The 17,646-nt window shown below is 36.3% G+C and overlaps 1 protein-coding gene across 1 annotated transcript in view; it reads right to left on the reverse strand.

The window, feature by feature from the left end:
• ACVR1C (activin A receptor type 1C) overlaps window positions 1-17,646 on the reverse strand; it is a 77,692-nt gene that overhangs the window by 38,964 nt on the left and 21,082 nt on the right. The window contains exon 2 of the mRNA XM_011230540.3: window positions 864-1,094. Coding sequence (XP_011228842.1) covers window positions 864-1,094 — 231 coding nt within the window. The remainder of the gene's footprint in view (window positions 1-863; window positions 1,095-17,646) is intronic.

The following is a 17,646-nucleotide window of genomic DNA, read 5'->3' on the forward strand; positions in this document are numbered from 1 at the left end:
CAGTCCATTCTACCTCCATCTTTCTGCTCACGAGGGCTTGCACTTGAGTGCGGGCAGGCAAAGAAGACATGAGGAAGGTGACCATGAAAAAAGATATTGTCTCCATAAAAGTCAACAATCTCCTGTTTTTAGTTTTGCTCTTTATTCTTTTTTTTTTCTTGTATACATTTTAATTTCTTTCCTTTACAAGAATCCATACAAATTGACATTTTACTTTAGGTCCATTAATCACTTCAAAAAATACAATTCACATGGACAAATGTCTTCCAAATCATTACGCTGTTGTCAATGTTTTGATAGTCTCATGTGATTAAAAAGGGGATCCCTCCTACATTGTTGGTGGGAATGCAAGTTGGTACAGCCACTCTGGAAAACAGTGTGGAGGTCCCTTAAAAAGTTAAAAATTGAACTACCCTNCATAAGAACTAGGAGGATCGGTAGGGGAAGAAAGGGATAAAGAAAAGGGGGGTAATCAGAAGGGGGAATGAAACATGAGAGACTATGGACTATGAGAAACAAACTGAAGACTTCAGAGGGGAGGGGGGTGGGGGAATGGGATAGTCTGGTGATGGGTAGTAAGGAGGGCACGTATTGCATGGTGCACTGGGTGTTATACGCAACTAATGAAGCATCGAACTTTACATTGGAATCCGGGGATGTACTGTATGGTGATTAACATAATATAATAAAAAAAAATCAACCTTATCCAGGCTCTAGAGAATGTCACCAGTCAAAAAAAGGAGAGAACCGTAAAACGGATCTTCTTATTTAAAGTAACAAGCAACACCTTGATTTCTACCATGATTATAATTTCCCACTAGTAAAATTAATTTGGAACGGATAAAGAGGAATGAATGCCTTACCTGTTGGAAGGTGCAGGGTTATGTTGTTGCAAAAGTCTGTGAAGCAGCACTCCGTTTTGGTAACATTGTTGGAACTATGACAGAAGACTTGAGCATTGAGTTCTGGGAGAGAGACGCAGGACTTGATCACCTGCTCTTTTCCATTGGCCAGCATAACTGACGCCCAGCATGCTCCCTCGGTTTGGCAGGTAAAGTTTGAAGAGTCACACAAAAGACATACACACTTCAATCCTGGAAAGTGTAAGGCAGAAAGCTTTAAGATATAGAAAATATTGTGCAAATTTATTTCATAATACTTGAATATAAGAATTCAATCTTAATAAAAATTGAGGAAGAGTTTAAATAAAAAGCACTGGATAAACATATGCTACTGCTTTTAGTACCTCTCAGTCATGCGTTTTATTAATCCAGTGGGCCAATCTTCATTACTATTCCTTGTATTTTTGTGAATTTATTCAGTTGCTACTATATATTATAACAATTTTCTCGGCCATCGTCTAACTCCCTCCTTCTTAAACTCAACTGGCCTATTCCTAAATCAAGGAATAAATCAAGCCCCCAAGGAGCGCTGTCCAGCACCCCTTGTAAGGTGTGGTTGGAGAGCTGGGTAACCAAACCATTCAGTGGGCTCTGTTCATCTACCTTTTCTCCCTTCAACTTTTAAGTGAATGTGCTAAACACAAATGTAACTATAGAAATCTACAGCTCTAAAAAAAAACCAGTGTGATTCTTTACCTTTCTATTCGATGATATGTTCATATTATTGCTATTGTCTTATTACCTTTAAACCATAAATGAGCCATCACACTTTCCCCTCTTCACTAAGAAATGCATTGTAGAATAATAGTCATTTGAACATAGACCATGACCTTCAGGCAATTTTCTTAATGAACACATCTATTCCATGAAGCAAAACACATCAACAGTAGAATTTAATATATCTACATCAATAAAATTTTCAAAAATTGGACTTTGCTAATCTGTCCACTGCACAAATTTCCTCAACCTTCCCCACTTACTACACACACACCCAACACGCACATGAACTCACATGTTCCAAGCGGCACAGAATTTGTCTGTTATGTAAAGTATCTATCAGCATGAAGTTCAGTGGTTGTGACAATTTATTCAAATTTTATTTAATTGCATTGTTTTTAAACAGTACAATACTAAATAAGACTTTTGTATTATTATTCTAATGAGCTTTATGTTAAATCATAACTACTCCCCACAATTGTCTGAATGTTCCAAGTTTTATAATAAAATCATTTTTTACTGAGATTAAAGTCTTTAAATTGTTAATTAATGAAATTGGAGCTGATGTTGTAATTGTACAATATTTGATACATAAATGATAATTTTTATACTCAACTTCAAATACCAATATAAGAGTAAATATGGATAATATTCCCACATAACTCAGTGTGTAAGAAAGAACAAATTACATATTGATCAATAAGAACTATCTTTTCTTTGGTAATTTCTCTTGATTGGTAAAATACCCTCTCTATAAACACATTTATTACTATGGGCTAAAAGAAATACAGTCATAAAGTAAAATACTCTTTTGTTAACAACATTGGACCAAGCATAATAGCTCACTCCTCCATTTATTCCAAGGGTGATCAATGCAAACAAATCTAGAGTGGACTCTTGAACAACATGAGTTTGAACCACACCAGTTCACTTATAAGTGGATTTCTTTTCAATAAATGCAGTACAGTACTCTAAATGTACTTTCTCTTCCTTATGATTTTAATAACATTTTATTTTCTGTAGTTTCCTGTAAGATACAGTATATAATACATGTAATTTACAAAATATGTGCTAATTGTTTATGTTATTGGTAAGGTTTCCAGTCAACCATAGGCTATTAGTAAAGTTTTGGGGGAGTCAAACATTAAGCAGATTTTCAACGGTGTGAGGGGTTAGTGCCCCCAACATGCATGCTGTTCAACAGTCACTGTACTCATTTGTTAATATTTATGTGCTAAGTAGAACCTTATCATCTACATTGATTAGGATTCAGTAGAGCTAGATTTATAAAATCCAGGTAATTTGAAAAAATGTTTAAATCACTTTCTTAACATAAAAGAGAGCTCATTAGTGAGTATCCATCCACTCAGGTGTCTTCTGACAGCGAAACCTCTTTCTAGAACATTTCAACTTCCATCTGACAAAGGCCTTCAATCCTGGTTATACTAGCTTTGAATCTTGGCCATTACTTGGCCCCTCTATGCCTCCATTTCCTTATATGAAAGATGAAGAGAAGAAGAATATATCTCCTCATACTGTTGTTATGAAGAATAAATTTATCTATGTAAAGCTCTTATAACAATGTCTAGTACACAGGAAGTACTACGTAAACATCAGAAACTATGACTTCTCCTACTGGAAGATGTAAAGCTGGTTGTCTTATGCTAACAATTGAAATACATTCATAATCCATAAAAGGAATGGCTGAATGAACTAGGACATACAGACTATTTAAAAGACGTAACAAAGAAATGCATCCCCTTCCACCTGTGGAATGAGTTCAATGCTCTCCTTCTTTTAATAGCCCAGGTTAGAACCTAGGTAGTCACATAGCAGAGTGGTGTCTGGCCATGGTCCAAATAAAGAACTCAGGAAAAGAAGGTCTCAGTCCTACCTCTGTCACTAACTTGCTCATTGACTTTAGAGAAGACATTTAACCTTACAGGGCCTCAGTGCCTTCTTCTGAAATGGGAAACGAACCAGGGTCAGGGCAGTGGATCCCCAAATCCTGAAACCTCATAGAGTGCCACCATTTATGACTCTATGATTTTATAATTCATGTAAATTTACAACTGCAAAACATGGAAAACTCTTTGACATTGAAGAAACTTAATCCACTGTGGCTATTCTTTACCCTCATATTTTAAGGGGCTGAAGTTGGAAAGAATAAGTCTTCTTATACTAGACTCCTCATCAGAGTCTCCATGAATTTTCTATTTGCAAGAAAAGCCTAGCCTAGAAATCAAGGCAACTAACTATGGAATATGGGTCCACTGAAGGAAGACAGCCATAAAGCACTCAACAAACAAAGTTTCACGCATGTTTATCATTACGTATAGTTCCCAGTGTAAGTGTGGGAGTTAGTTGTCACCATCTCCATTTTATAGATAATGAAATAATGCTCAAAAAGATCAAGTGACTGAATTAATGCAGCAGTTATTAGACTACTCAAGCAAGTTGTTTCTACCTTACCAAAGCTTATATATTTTTTTTATTTTTTAAGACAAGTCCATAAAACATTTTCCCACCTCACCAGTTTCTAGCAATTGAATAAAATATAATTCTAATACAACAGAAAGAAGTTAATGATTGACAATTGACAATTGAGATTTTGATCTGTATTATCCTAATTACCTTTTAAAACACAGTTGGTATTTTTAAAGCACCTACTTATTTTCTGAGAAGACAGGTGGTTAAATAAAAGTCAATTATGTTTGTGCATCTACATAAATAGCCTTACCTTTCAGGTTGTCTAAGTTTTGTATTAAGTGTGAACCTCTACGTACCCAACCTGATACTTTTTCTTGGAAAGACTACTAGCTCCTTATGAAAACGATTACATAATAGCTCTTATCAAGGAATAATGTGGATACTCACTGAATGTTTAACAAGCTATAAAAATTTCCTTCAGTTTTAAGTCAAAGGTACCAATCAGAAGATTAATTCAGACCAAGGTGACATAGTTAAGACACAGTAAATGCCACCTTGCTTTAAATGGTGCGCAATGGAAAACAATGACAAAACCGAGAATTTGTTGTAATAGCTTCAAACATCTGCTAAATGTTCTTTTATTCCAGGTCAACTGGCAGTACTATAGCACTGATGGAGAACAAACAGCAAACTAAAAGGAACCGAAGATGTATAGCTAACATACAACATATTCAGTCTTGCATTTTTCATTTCCCACCAAACCACTATATGGTCACATTTGGTATATAATTAAATTATATTTATATCAACCACCCTCAACATAGAACCCTTGTGCTGCCAATTAAAACATAAGTTGCCCTTAGTGATTAGACTTATGCTTTCATATTTTGTTTTTTAAAAGACTGATGTTAATTGAGTCAATTATACTAGAATATTCCATGACAGGATAAATCTGGCTGTTAGCAGACAGTAGTCCAGCCTTATGTTTCTTTATTTTGTACTTTCCCATTATAATGTACTTGAGTCATATGGAAAGGGACAGCAAATGAAGTTGAAGAAGGAGGTAATTACCCAGAAGAAGGAGGTCTACTAGAGTTTTCCCCACAAGAAAGATTGCACTTTTCTTGTGTCTCCTCCCACCCCTTTAATTAGCCCCCTTTCCCCCTTTTTGCCAATTAGTCTGTAAAAGCCAAGACATCTGTTACTCACAAGACATCTGTTATCCACATGAAACCAAAGGATGTGCACATTCCTAATCACCCAGAAAATAAATTTTCGTCCATATTTACATGTGATGGCAAGCACACCCTGGTGTCCAGAAATGTAAAAACCATCAGACCACAGAAAAATAACCAAATTGATCAATTTGTATTTATGTACTAAAAAGAGTTAAAAAGCCAAATATTTGCTTGGGAAATATTAGTTGTTTTGAATTAGATACTATTTTCAATAAGTCGGTTGCCTATATTTTGGGTCTACATGCTGAAATATTTATTGCCCAGTGCCTTACACAAATTTCTGACACATATCCTCTCCTCTTCTCCAGACATCAGCTGATTCAATTTCCCTAATTTTAGAGCAGGCTATTGAACACATTTTTTTAAATTCAGCAAACTGTCTCAAATTTGACCTGCTGAATATATAATCTTTTCATCATTTGCAGGCTTCTGAGTTAACAAAGGAATAATTCAAGCTCATCCATGTGCTGAATCTGAAAAGAACACCAGGACAACTAGCAGTAGTGTGTGTAAAGGAAAGCCAGACGGGGTCAAAGGAAATAAGCAAAGACCTAGCTTCCCTTCTATTCCTTTTCAACACTTGATTTTCTTGTCATGGGGTCATTTCAAATCATTTCTTTTTCTTCATGGTAAGGAAAAATAGGATAGAGAAAGAAAGCAGCATTAATAAAATATGGACAATATGAAGGTAAACTCTTTGGGCAAAGGAGTTTTCAATAGAGATGCAACTTTTAGAAATTCCATTTACCAGGCTGTATCCAAGGACATTCAGAACTCCTAAAATATGAGAATACACCCAGTACAAAATAAAACTGTTCTTTTGTGTTAAGTGGTAATTATGCTCCCTGTTCAGGAAGGCCTCATCCTTATAGTTGAGAAGGAAAGGAACCACTCTCACAGGAGGGATTCCATCCAGGAGAAATGTTTTCACTTCCAGCTGCAGGGCTCAAATTAGGAAGAGTCCAGCACATTTTGAATTATAGGACTAGTCATTTTGAATGCCCTCAGTCTACAGGCAACACTAGATGAAACCGGAGGGCTCAGCCCACCTCCCCTACAAACCACCCAATACTATAATGTCTCCACATCTTGGATTCCTCACCTGAAATATGATAAGGTCAGGAAGCAGATTAAAAGATTTCTAAAGACCCCAGTTTTATTGTCTTTTTTTAATAATAATTTTTTATTATGTTATGTTAGTCACCATACAGTACATCCCTAGTTTTTGATATAATGTTCCATGATTCATTATAGTCTTTTCCTGCTCTGAGCCCGTGTCGCAATTCTCAATACAACTAACTACAGGGTTAGCTTATGTATAATAGATAAAAAGAGAGAGCACCCAAAGGACAGGTTTATACCCCCAAATTCCCACACCGGTATTTCAGTGGATGAATAGATCCTACTAGTTTATAATCCAACAAACTTTCTCCAGTTGATATTGAAGATGATTAATCTTATCCTGTATCACATGAGAATCTAACACTCTTTCCAATATCGGCACAATATTTTTAGGAAGAGAGGGGAAGTTCATCATCTCTCTGAATTGGGCCGGACACCTGGAGTCTTGACTACTCCCTCAATCACAGATATATACACCATCACAGAAATGCACATGAGATGAAAAGCTATTCAGGAGTACCACACCATAGCAATCTGATTCTCCTAAAAAGAAATGAAAACATTTCCCAGTAATGTTTAAATGTCTGACAAAGAGAGTAGAGTTTAAAATTGGTCAGAATTATGTTATTTATTTACTTATAGCCTCCAAAAGGGGACTAGAGAAAGAAAGGACATGTCTTATGGCATAATCTCAAAAAGTTGCTGGTGCAATTTAAAGACTTCTTAACAGAGAAAAATGATCAGTTTAACATTTTTGCTTATCAGCAGTTATTAACTGAAAAGTTCACTTGTCAGAGAAGGACTTTTCCCAAACTACTATTAATGACATTAACCCCTAAGCTCGTGCAGTATGGTACAAAAATAAGTCAACCATAAAGGGATATAAGCTAATCTAAAAAGGAGGGATGACAATATTATTTGTGTGGATTCTCTTAAAATACCCCTGTGAAAGCATGAAAACACAAAAGAATCCTGAGCTGGGGAGAGGACAGCCTTTTCCTTCCCTCCTCTGGAATTCAAGGCAGTTAGCAGCAGGCTGGCAGGGGTGACAGTTGTGTGATGACTGCTTTTGGGAACAGTGTGACATCTACTAGAGCATATCCTTGTTTCCTTAGGGAGGGCACACTTCCTGCAGTCCTCTGGCCAGCTTAAGTCTTGGTAGCCACAGATGGAAGAAAAGGACCTCATTTGGGGGTCTCCCATGTCAAAGCATCCTGTCAAAGAAGAACAGTGTTCCCAATCACAAGACACATTTCCTCTGCCACCCTCCATGTAATTCTCCTTTAATATGAGAAGTTATATCCTTGGGCTGCCAGCCTAAATGGCTCCTCATCAAACTGTCCTCTCAGTCTTGGGATTTTTCTTTTGTCTTCTAGTTAAGAAAGAGCTATGCTCGATGGAATCTAAGTACATCTAGAAAAAACCCCAAATCCACAGTCATTATTTGTGACCTCATAGGCTAGTCAGTCTGGGTTGGGTTCTTCCCACTTCTTGAACCTCATTTCTTATCACCCAGCCCTTCAGACACACTGGCCTCCTTTCCATGACTCTAGGTAACAAGTTCTTTTCCACCTCACGGAAATCTTCAGACTCCTCTTGACAAGTGATCTGCTCCCCATTCTTTCTGGTATATACTGCCATCTGTAGTTAGCTGATTTATTGTATCAGCCCCACTAGAATGAAAAGTCCATGAAGGCAGGGACCTTTCCTGCCTCATCTATCATCACATCCCCAACACCTACACTAGAGTATGGCAGGTGATAAAAAAACCCAAGAAACATGTATTAAATTAAAAAGCCTAAACAACTATACAGAAAAATGCAAAATGGTCAAACACATAAAAAGACTCATAATCCGGTAACTACTCTCATTGTGGTATATTATCTTCCAGTCTTTTTTTCTATATAGGTTTCCACAGTAGAATTCTACCTATAAACACAATTTTATGTGCTTCCTTTTTATTCTGTCAGCATTATATCATGAGCTTTTATAATTTCCTGTTTATAGTCACTTAATGGCACTTATAGACCCTCCATAGTGTAACTGAATGACAACCAGCATTTTCTCGCTTTTAGGCATTTCACTTGTTTCCATTTTTTTTTTTTAGTAGAATTTGAAAAATGTTTATTGGATAAATGACTAAATAGATGGGTAAATTATCAGTCACCAGTACAATGAGAAAACTTTATAGAGTTCATGCTTCCTGGTTCACTCAGTAGAATTCCTTTTTTTTTTTTTTCTTTTTTTAAGCTCATATTGAAGTGTATTTGCTACAGAACATTAAGGTATAGCAGGCTTTTTTTTTTAAAGTTTCTAATTTTTGCAACTAAATAACACTGTGTTGAATATCTATGTGGATTAATCTTTAGGTTAGTTTCCTAGGCTAGAGTCCCAAAAGTGGAATTATAACATCAGACCTTCTCGATAGACACCATCAAACAGCTTTCCAGAAAAGTTGTACCAATTAAGATTTCCATTGGCCCTATATGAAAGTATCCATTTCACATACATTTATCAACATTAGATATTCTTACTAAAATCTTAATAAAATGATGGATGGAAGTTGCATCTTATTCCAATTTGCATCTCCCTACGATTGGGATTGATCTTTTTTTTTCAAGTATTTCCTCTGGCTTTCTCTTGGGTGTTTTTTGTCTATGCCATTTAGCTCTTTGATAAGTCTTAAATTTCTTCTCAATTTGAAAGATCACTTTATAAAGACAGAAATCCTTTGCCATATGTGTTACATATAACTTTTCCCACTTTCCCATTTATTTGCTTCTTCCTAATGTACCATCTTCATTGTTTTTGAAAAAAAAATACCTGCCCCTTGTCAAAAAGAAGTCAAGTCATACACATAATATAAAGAAGTAAAATAAAATCACTCCTAATCCCATATCCCCAAAATGACTACTGTTAACATCCTCTCCAAATCTGTTTCTATGGACCTTTACTTATAGCTATCAAAAAAAAACTAATGTGACAGATGGAAATTGTATCAGTCAATCTTTTACCTAGCACTTTCTTCCTTTGCCTTCAAGCTTAGGAAATACCCCATTCAGTTTATGATTTTTTTAAATATACCTAACTCCTAAAATTACGTGGATTTGATGGTGTTGTTAGACAATAAATAAATTTAATAAATAAATCTTTTTGACAGGGGATAAGTGAATTACTTTATGGTAAATTTCTAGATGGTAAAAAAATTCTTTAAATTACTATTTAAAGAATATTGTATTAGCCATGGTTTTCCAGAGAAACAGAACCAGTAGGATGTATATGTATACATACATGCAAGCACACACATATGGGGAGAGAGATAGAGAAAGAGACACTGAGAATTTATTTTAAGGAATTGGCTGACTGGATTTTGGAGGCTGACAATTCCAAAATTTCCAGGGTAGGCTGCAGGGAAGAGCTGATATTGCAATTCAAGTCTGAAGCCAGTTTGGAGACAGAATTCCCTCTTCTTCTGGGGACCTCAGTTTGTTTTAAGGCCTTCAACTGATTTGATGAGGCCCACCCAGCTATGGAGGGTAATCTGCTTCACACTGAAAGTCTACTGCTTTAACTATTAAACTCATCTAAAAAATACCTTCACAACAATATCTAGACTGGTGTTTAACCAAATACGCAGGTACTATGGCCTAACCAAGTGGACATATAAAATTTACCTTCCCAAATATTTTAATATATGTCAAATATCATGGTAAGAGCTAAGGAAAGAAAAGAAAAAAGACCATTCCCTAAAGGAATTGTAGAGTTAAAGCATATTATGATAGTGTGGTAAGACAGTCAGGGATGTGTGCACAATGTGTTGGGCCACAAAGGCTGACTACTGCTTAACACAACCTGGGGAAGAGGGGACAGGAACAGGCAGGTAATTTTCTTTGAGGTGAGTCCTGAGGAGCACAATTTTTCTTCACCATCTCCAGCCCACTCCCCTCCTCCAAAGTCCCACCATACCCTCTCAGCAGTCATCAAAGATCCTCCAGCCAGCCCCCACCAGCCTGGGGAAACTGAGGTAGTCCTCAACCAAAAGACAGTGGGAAATGTCTCCTGTTGTGGGGCTGATGTGTATGGGCTTTAACCTGCCCCCATTTTTGCAATGTGTTCTTGTCATACCCACCCCCCACATGGAACTCCAGTCCCAAACATCTCAACATTCCAGGCATAGCCTCACAGGGCCCCAGGACTCAGCTGCTGATTGGAAAAGCTCAGCCTTCCCTGGAGTTACAGGATGGGGCTCAGAGCCCTTCCCAGGACAAGGCCCCGGGGCTTCTGCCTCCTCTTCAACTGACCCGTTTGCCCACCCTGCTGGGTGGGACTCTTTCAGCCAAGCTCTAGCATGAGTGCATTCCAGACCTGTCAGTTCTGGCAACATAGCTGTTGATATTCACATAAAATCATACTTGATAGTGGTTAGCAGATTGGGGATTTCATCAACCAGTTAAATTTCAAAAATAATTTTGGGACTTAACCAGGATTGCAGTAAATTTTTGCTTTCCCCAAGGAAGAACAGTGGGGACCAGGGGAAGAACCCTCTACTACCATAATTTCAAAAAAGAAAGGTTATTATAATACCAACCAAGTATGGAAGAACATAAAGGAATTATAGACTGACTTTGCCAAGATCTAGGATATCTTTTTAAAATTTCAAATGTTGAAAAATATAATTACTTCTTATACTGTTACATTTCCTTTGTCTTTTTCTGAAACAAATTGTTAATCTGGAGGTTGACTATATCAGAAAGTGGAGCTTGAGTGCCCAACCTATTCCTGTACTTTGTTTTGTTCACAATCAATGGCCACAACCCATATAGGAATGTTCTCTAAAATGGAAAAGGCCATATTCCATAGCCCTATTTTTACTCAGCATGGATATTCTGGAAAACTGAAAAAGCTAAATAATAATAGCCATCTGCCCCAAGCTACAAAGAAACTAATAGTCCCAGATCAGAGGTCTGGCTAACAAGGGACTTCCTTGTTTAGTGAATGGGCTACTGGGCCTTTTGGCCTCAACTCAATGAGCTCACTCTAGGCAATGCCTCCATCAGTACTGGGGCACAGAGCTTAGCACTATATTTGATCAATCTGCTCGTTGGGGTCTGTTTTACAAGACTTGGAGGATGATATACAATTTCTGGATCATTACAGACCTGTGTTCAATATATTGCTTGTCATATCTATGATTTATTTGATTATAAACTCTTGATCAGGAGCATACCATTTTTATTATTATTCTCATGGGAAATTATGACCAATTATAGCCAACTTCTATAAGATACAACCTTCAGCAACATCTTGTAGTGATATGCAGAAATTGCTATCGTGTTGCATGGAGAAATGAACCTGGGTAAAGAGAACAGTGCAGTTGTTCTAATCCAGTCTGGTGCATTTAGGGTCCAAGTAAGAAGACCTGAGGTTTTTTGTTTTTGTTTTTTTATTCATTCAACAGAGAGAGACAGCCAGCGAGAGAGGGAACACAAGCAGGGGAAGTGGGAGAGGACGAAGCAGGCTCCCAGTGGAGGAGCCTGACATGGGGCTCGATCCCAGAACGCCAGGATCACGCCCTGAGCCGAAGGCAGACGCTTAACAACTGAGCCACCCGGTTCCCCAGAAGACCTGAGGTTCTAATCCTCATTCTATTTATGCGGCTTTTGAGGCTTCTGTGTCCTCAACTGATCTGTCCAAGAAAGAATTCAATTTAATGATCTCCAATTGTTCTAAAGCTGTATGACCCCAAGAAATGAATGCATCCATGGCTGCCATGTAGTATCAGAAAGAGCAACACAAGTGTTTGATATCCAGAGAACAAAGAAGTTGTTGTCCTGGAATCAGAGTTCACAAAGAAAATTGTTCAGGAAAATACTGTATCATTCTGATATGGACTGAAGTGAATAATCTTGAGTTCACACTTTGGAGGTCCATTAAGTCATAGAAATCTAGTTCTGTGTTTTCCAATCTCCATGAGGTAGAAAAGATAGAAAACAAATGGGAGGGGAACACAAAGAACTTGGTGATGTAAGGAAAACAGGAGCACATGACTTGGTCAATCTATTTGGCGGAGATGAAATAAAGCACAAAAAGTTAATGATAAAAACAAAAGTTTTTAAAGCTAAGGAAACTCTGACTTGTTTAAGGGAGGCGATTAAGTAATCAGTAAAGAAACAAGTAATCAATAGTAGTCAAACTACAGGGCTAAGAGAATATGCAGATAGAAAAAGAGACAAAACTATCTGAAGTTTAGAATGAAAGTAGCAAAGAAAATTGAAAAGTTAAAGTCCTTGAGTTCTCAGGGGTTCACTTGTCAGAAATTTTTATCATGATCCACAGTTATTCATTTATATGATCAGATATGGTAAGGAATAGATAATTCTCAATCTAGAAATAAAAGGAAACTATCCAAAGTAAGATGATCTAACTAAAAATAGATTGGTAAGTGAAGAGTTGAAAGGGGAAGAGGAGGGCAAGTAATTTAGAAGGAAAGTTTTTTCCTAAAGGCTGATCCTAATTGGTCCTCTTTCTGACATTGACCCCAAAACTCAAAGGATTGGCTTAGATAGTATGAAGAACTCATATTATGCAGGCATAAGACAGGCAGCATTGCCTGCCCCTCTATTCATAGAAGGTACCTGGGAGTAAGAGCTGAGGAATGGGAAAAGAAGTTTTTAAATCTGTAATTTAAAAATATATACATAAATCTCAGACTTCTCTGGATCATCATAGCTGCTTCCGAAGGTGGGTCATATGGGCTTCTCTGGAATTACATTTTCTTTTGTTTATCAAAGCATTACTAAACAAAATAACTGTGTTTATTGCAGCTATACAATTATATTTCAAGACATAAAAGTGAAGCAATACAATAGGAAATTAGAGGACCTCAGAGAAGTCTCAAAGAATTCATATTAGCCAGAACAAAAGGGAAGTCTAAGGCACGTTGTCTTGTCTCATTTTTGCTGCTTCTCTTATGTTAAGCAAGTATAAAACAATACAACAACACAAAACTACAGCAAAGAAACAAAGAAAAAGCTTCTCTTTGTAGTTCTGTTCATTCGAGTTTACTGTCAACAGACTTCAGCAAGGATCCTGTGTATCGGGAGACTCTCCCCAGAGCTGAAATCCGGAGTCACTGCTCGTCCCGCCTCACGGCCTGCGAAGTTATTACACCTCTCTAAATAGGACTCTGCGCTGGTGAAACATGGATAATAATCCCTATCTCACAGCGTTTTTAAGTGATTAAGAGATAGTTTAGATAAAACATTTCATGCACAGCAGATGTTTAAAAACAAAAAGTAAAAATTAAGCTACTGCTATTACAAATTATAAGCTATATTTAGAGTTCAATATTCAAGGCCCAAACCACATGCCCTAAAAATAACTCTCAGTGTTTTGACAACCATTTCTGGCTTCAACTTTCTCTTTGGTAGTAATACCACAACTTCAAGGTGATAAAATTGGAAGCTCCAAAACAAAATAAAAAATTTTTGTTTAAAAAAAAAAGTCTTTGGCATCTGAGCATAATCAAAGAGTGGAAGTATCTAGAATGTTAATTTTCATAATGGTTACTACATTAATTTTTTTTTCCTTCTCAACCAATTATTTCTTGGTTCTGACAAATAAATCTGGGAAGGACAGATATGTCAATGGAAAAATGAACAAAGTAAATGACAATACATTATTTCCATTTGCCAAATAAATGATTTTGTAAATTATAACACACAAAACTGGCAAGGGGTTGTCAGTGAAATTTCATCTTTATTCACAGCTGGTAGAGCATCAATTGGTACAAACTTTAGGGAGTACAATCTGAAATGTTTGTCTCAGGAGTCCTAAAAATGTTTATATTCTTTGTGGTTGTATTTCCACTTCTTCTTTATAAAATAAAAGGAAAACAAAATTTTATTTTAAATTTCCGTTGCAGTTATTATTCACAAAAGTAAAAATTGGAAATAATCAAAACCTCCCTAAATCAAAATGTGTAAGTAAATTTTGACAAAATATATGATGTCATAATGTTCTAGTTTTAATAATATTTAAAGGGAATGGAAATTGCTCACTGTAAATATTAAATGAAAAGTAGAATCATACAGGATATGATCTCAATTTACATACATTGCACAGAAATAAAGACTAGAAAGAAATACATCTAAATATGAATAGTGGTTTCCTCCGAGCTAAAAACTAAAGATGATTTTTACATTTTTCAACACTTTCAACACTTTCAACACTTCCTATAATGAATACATATTAATACTACGACACTAAGATTATCGTATTTTGTTAAAATCCTGTCCTACTATGTAGAAGTATTTCATTCACAGGGATTTGCTTTGGAAATCATAGGGATATCACCCGTCAGCAGTTCTGCATAGGCCTTTAAAATAACACTGACGGAACCTGGTGAACACCCACATGCCCGCTGCCATGTTACCCCACAGCTTACAGCAACTCTATTTTCCAGACCAAGCACTGGAATTTGTGGTCTGAAAATAGGCTAGCATATTTGAAAGCAGGGTTGTCTCTGAAAATTCAGGTACATGATTATTTCTGAAGGACTCCCACTCGACACTGGAAACTTACCTGATCCTGAAATGTAAACCAACAGACTCGCTAGCCTGACGATCTTTCCATAATTTTACCCCTCATCTTTAACTCTGTCTTGGAAGAGGGTCAGAACACCCATAGTGACTTTCCCTAACTGTGCAGAAGACTATCAAGAAAATGCTGATTGCCCACTGTGTGCATGGCACTGTACTGGACAAGGGGTACCTCTCATCTAAGTCAGCAAAATGGGGTTTGTTAATGCATTAATGAGCCCGTATATAGACAGCTGATGCAAGCAAAATTCTCCATAAGCAAGTTTAATGCTAAAGGAAGCCAACAAAAAGAGCCCAAGCAGCCCATAAGTGCTCCCTTGTAGGTGATAAATGACTTTTCAAGTCGAACCAAATGCTTTCACCTAAAAGAGCAGGTGAGTAATGCTATATTTACAATGGGCTTTATCTAGGTATGGACGATGTCCCTTAGTTGCAATTTCCTTTGCCCAGGGAAGAAATCACTACTACTCCAGGCTAATGAATTAAACACAGTCTAATTTATCTTAATTTGATTTCATTTCTATCTACTTTATGCCATTTTACAGACTGAGGATGATACACACAAAAAAACATTTTAACAGAAATCCCTTTATTATACAGCAAAAGCAAATCAATTATTTGTAATTTTAAAATATCTTCTGTTCGTATAACCGTATCAGTGCATATGGTAAAAAAAAAAAATTAGTATAGGAAGAATTAAAATAGCATCTATCCCACTTCTCCCCAGTCTCACTTCACAAAGGCACTTTTAACTATTTTTGTTGTTGTTCTCCAGGACATTTAGCATAGGACATTAACTCTAAAAATACACTGCTGTTCTTAATTAACCAATTTGAAACATTATCGGTTGACTACTTGATTTATACAAGATTTCTTAGTTCTCAGACGTGCTCTCCAATCTGAGGAGGAGGAGCAAGTTTATGAAGACTGAATTTACATATAGTAACATTCATCCTTTTTACTTTACAGTTTTATGGGTTTTGACAACTGCAGTTCAATCACCCCTCCAACCAGATTTTCTCAGACTCTCTTTTAGACAACTCCTCCTGCCACTCCAGCCCCTGGCAAGCAAGGATACTTTCTGTTCCTGATGTTTGCCGTCTCCAGAATGTCAAATGAATGCAGGCTTTTGATTCTGGCTTCTTTCATTCACTTCTTAAGGCCTTCATTCATACTGTTGCACACATCAGTATTCCCTGAATGGACGTAAAACAGTTTGTTTATCCATTCACAAGTTAAAGCCATGTGGGTTTCCGCCCCCCCCCCCAGTTCTTGCTGATGAGCAATAAGCTTGCAATAAACATTAAAATACAGATCTTTGTGGGAAATAGGTTTCATTTCTCTTTGCTAAGTATCTGGAAGTGAAATTACTATATTTTATATAAAATGTATGTTTAACTTTATATAAAATTGCCGAAGTGTTTTTTCTAAAGTGGCTATCCCACTGTACATTCACCAGTAATGAATGGATGAGAGTCCAGTTACTTATATTCTTACAAACACTGCATATTGTCATCTTTGTTTTCTTGAGCTTTTTTGGTTGTTATTTGTTTTAACCATTCGAATAGATATGCAGTGGCATGTTCCTGTGGTTTAATAAGGATTCCCACAGTGACTAATGACACTGGGCAGTTTTGATGTGTTTTTTTCTGTTCAACTCTTTTACCCACTTCTTAGGTTGCTTTCTTATTATTGAGTTTTTGAGAATTCTTTATAAATTCTGACTCAAGTGTTTTATTAAATATGTGTCATGCAAATACTATCTCCCAGGCTGTGGCTTGTCTTTTCATTCTCTTAACAGCATCTTTCAAAACAATGTAAGGTTTCCATTTTGGTGAAATCCAATTTATCAATATTTTCTTTTATGGATTGCGCTTTGGTGGTCACAGTTAAGAAATATTGCTTAAACCAAGATCAAAAGATTTTCTTTTATGTTTTCTTTTAGAAGTTTCTATAGTTTTAGATTTTATTTTTAGGTCCATGATCAATTTTAATACTTGTACACATGCAAGGTATGTTTTGAGGTACTTTTCTTTCTTTCCTTTTTTGAGTATGAATGTCTAATTATTCCATCATCATTTGTCGAAAAGACTATCTTTTCACCATAGCATTGTCTTTGTACCTTTGTAAAAAAAAAAAAAATCAATTGGCTATATATGTATGGGTTTATTTCTGGTCTCTGTATTCTATTCCATTAATCAAGGTGCCTCTCCTTTTGCCAATAACACAGTCTTAATTACTGTAGATTTATAAGCTTTCTAATAAGTTACTGTAAATATGACAACTTTGATCTTCTTTTTCAAAATTGATTCAGTTATTCTAGTTCCTTTACCTTTCCACATAAATTTTAAAAACAGCTTGGTGAATTCTGCAAAAATCCCTGATGGAATTTTAACTGGAACATTGATTGGGATTACACTGTGTCTATAAACCAAACTGGGGGATAACTACCATATTAACAGCCTTGTGACTTTGATTCTGTGAAGGTAGTATATCATTCCATTTATTGAGGTATTGTCTAAATTCTTTCAAATGTGTTTTATAGCTTTCAACAGACTTTCCATGTATCTTGTTAGATTTTCACCTAAGTATTTCATGGGTTTTTAGGTGCTATTGTAAATGGCTCCCTTTTTTTTT

This window comes from Ailuropoda melanoleuca, chromosome 2, assembly GCF_002007445.2.
Source record: "Ailuropoda melanoleuca isolate Jingjing chromosome 2, ASM200744v2, whole genome shotgun sequence".
Classification (NCBI taxonomy): Eukaryota; Metazoa; Chordata; class Mammalia; order Carnivora; family Ursidae; genus Ailuropoda; species Ailuropoda melanoleuca.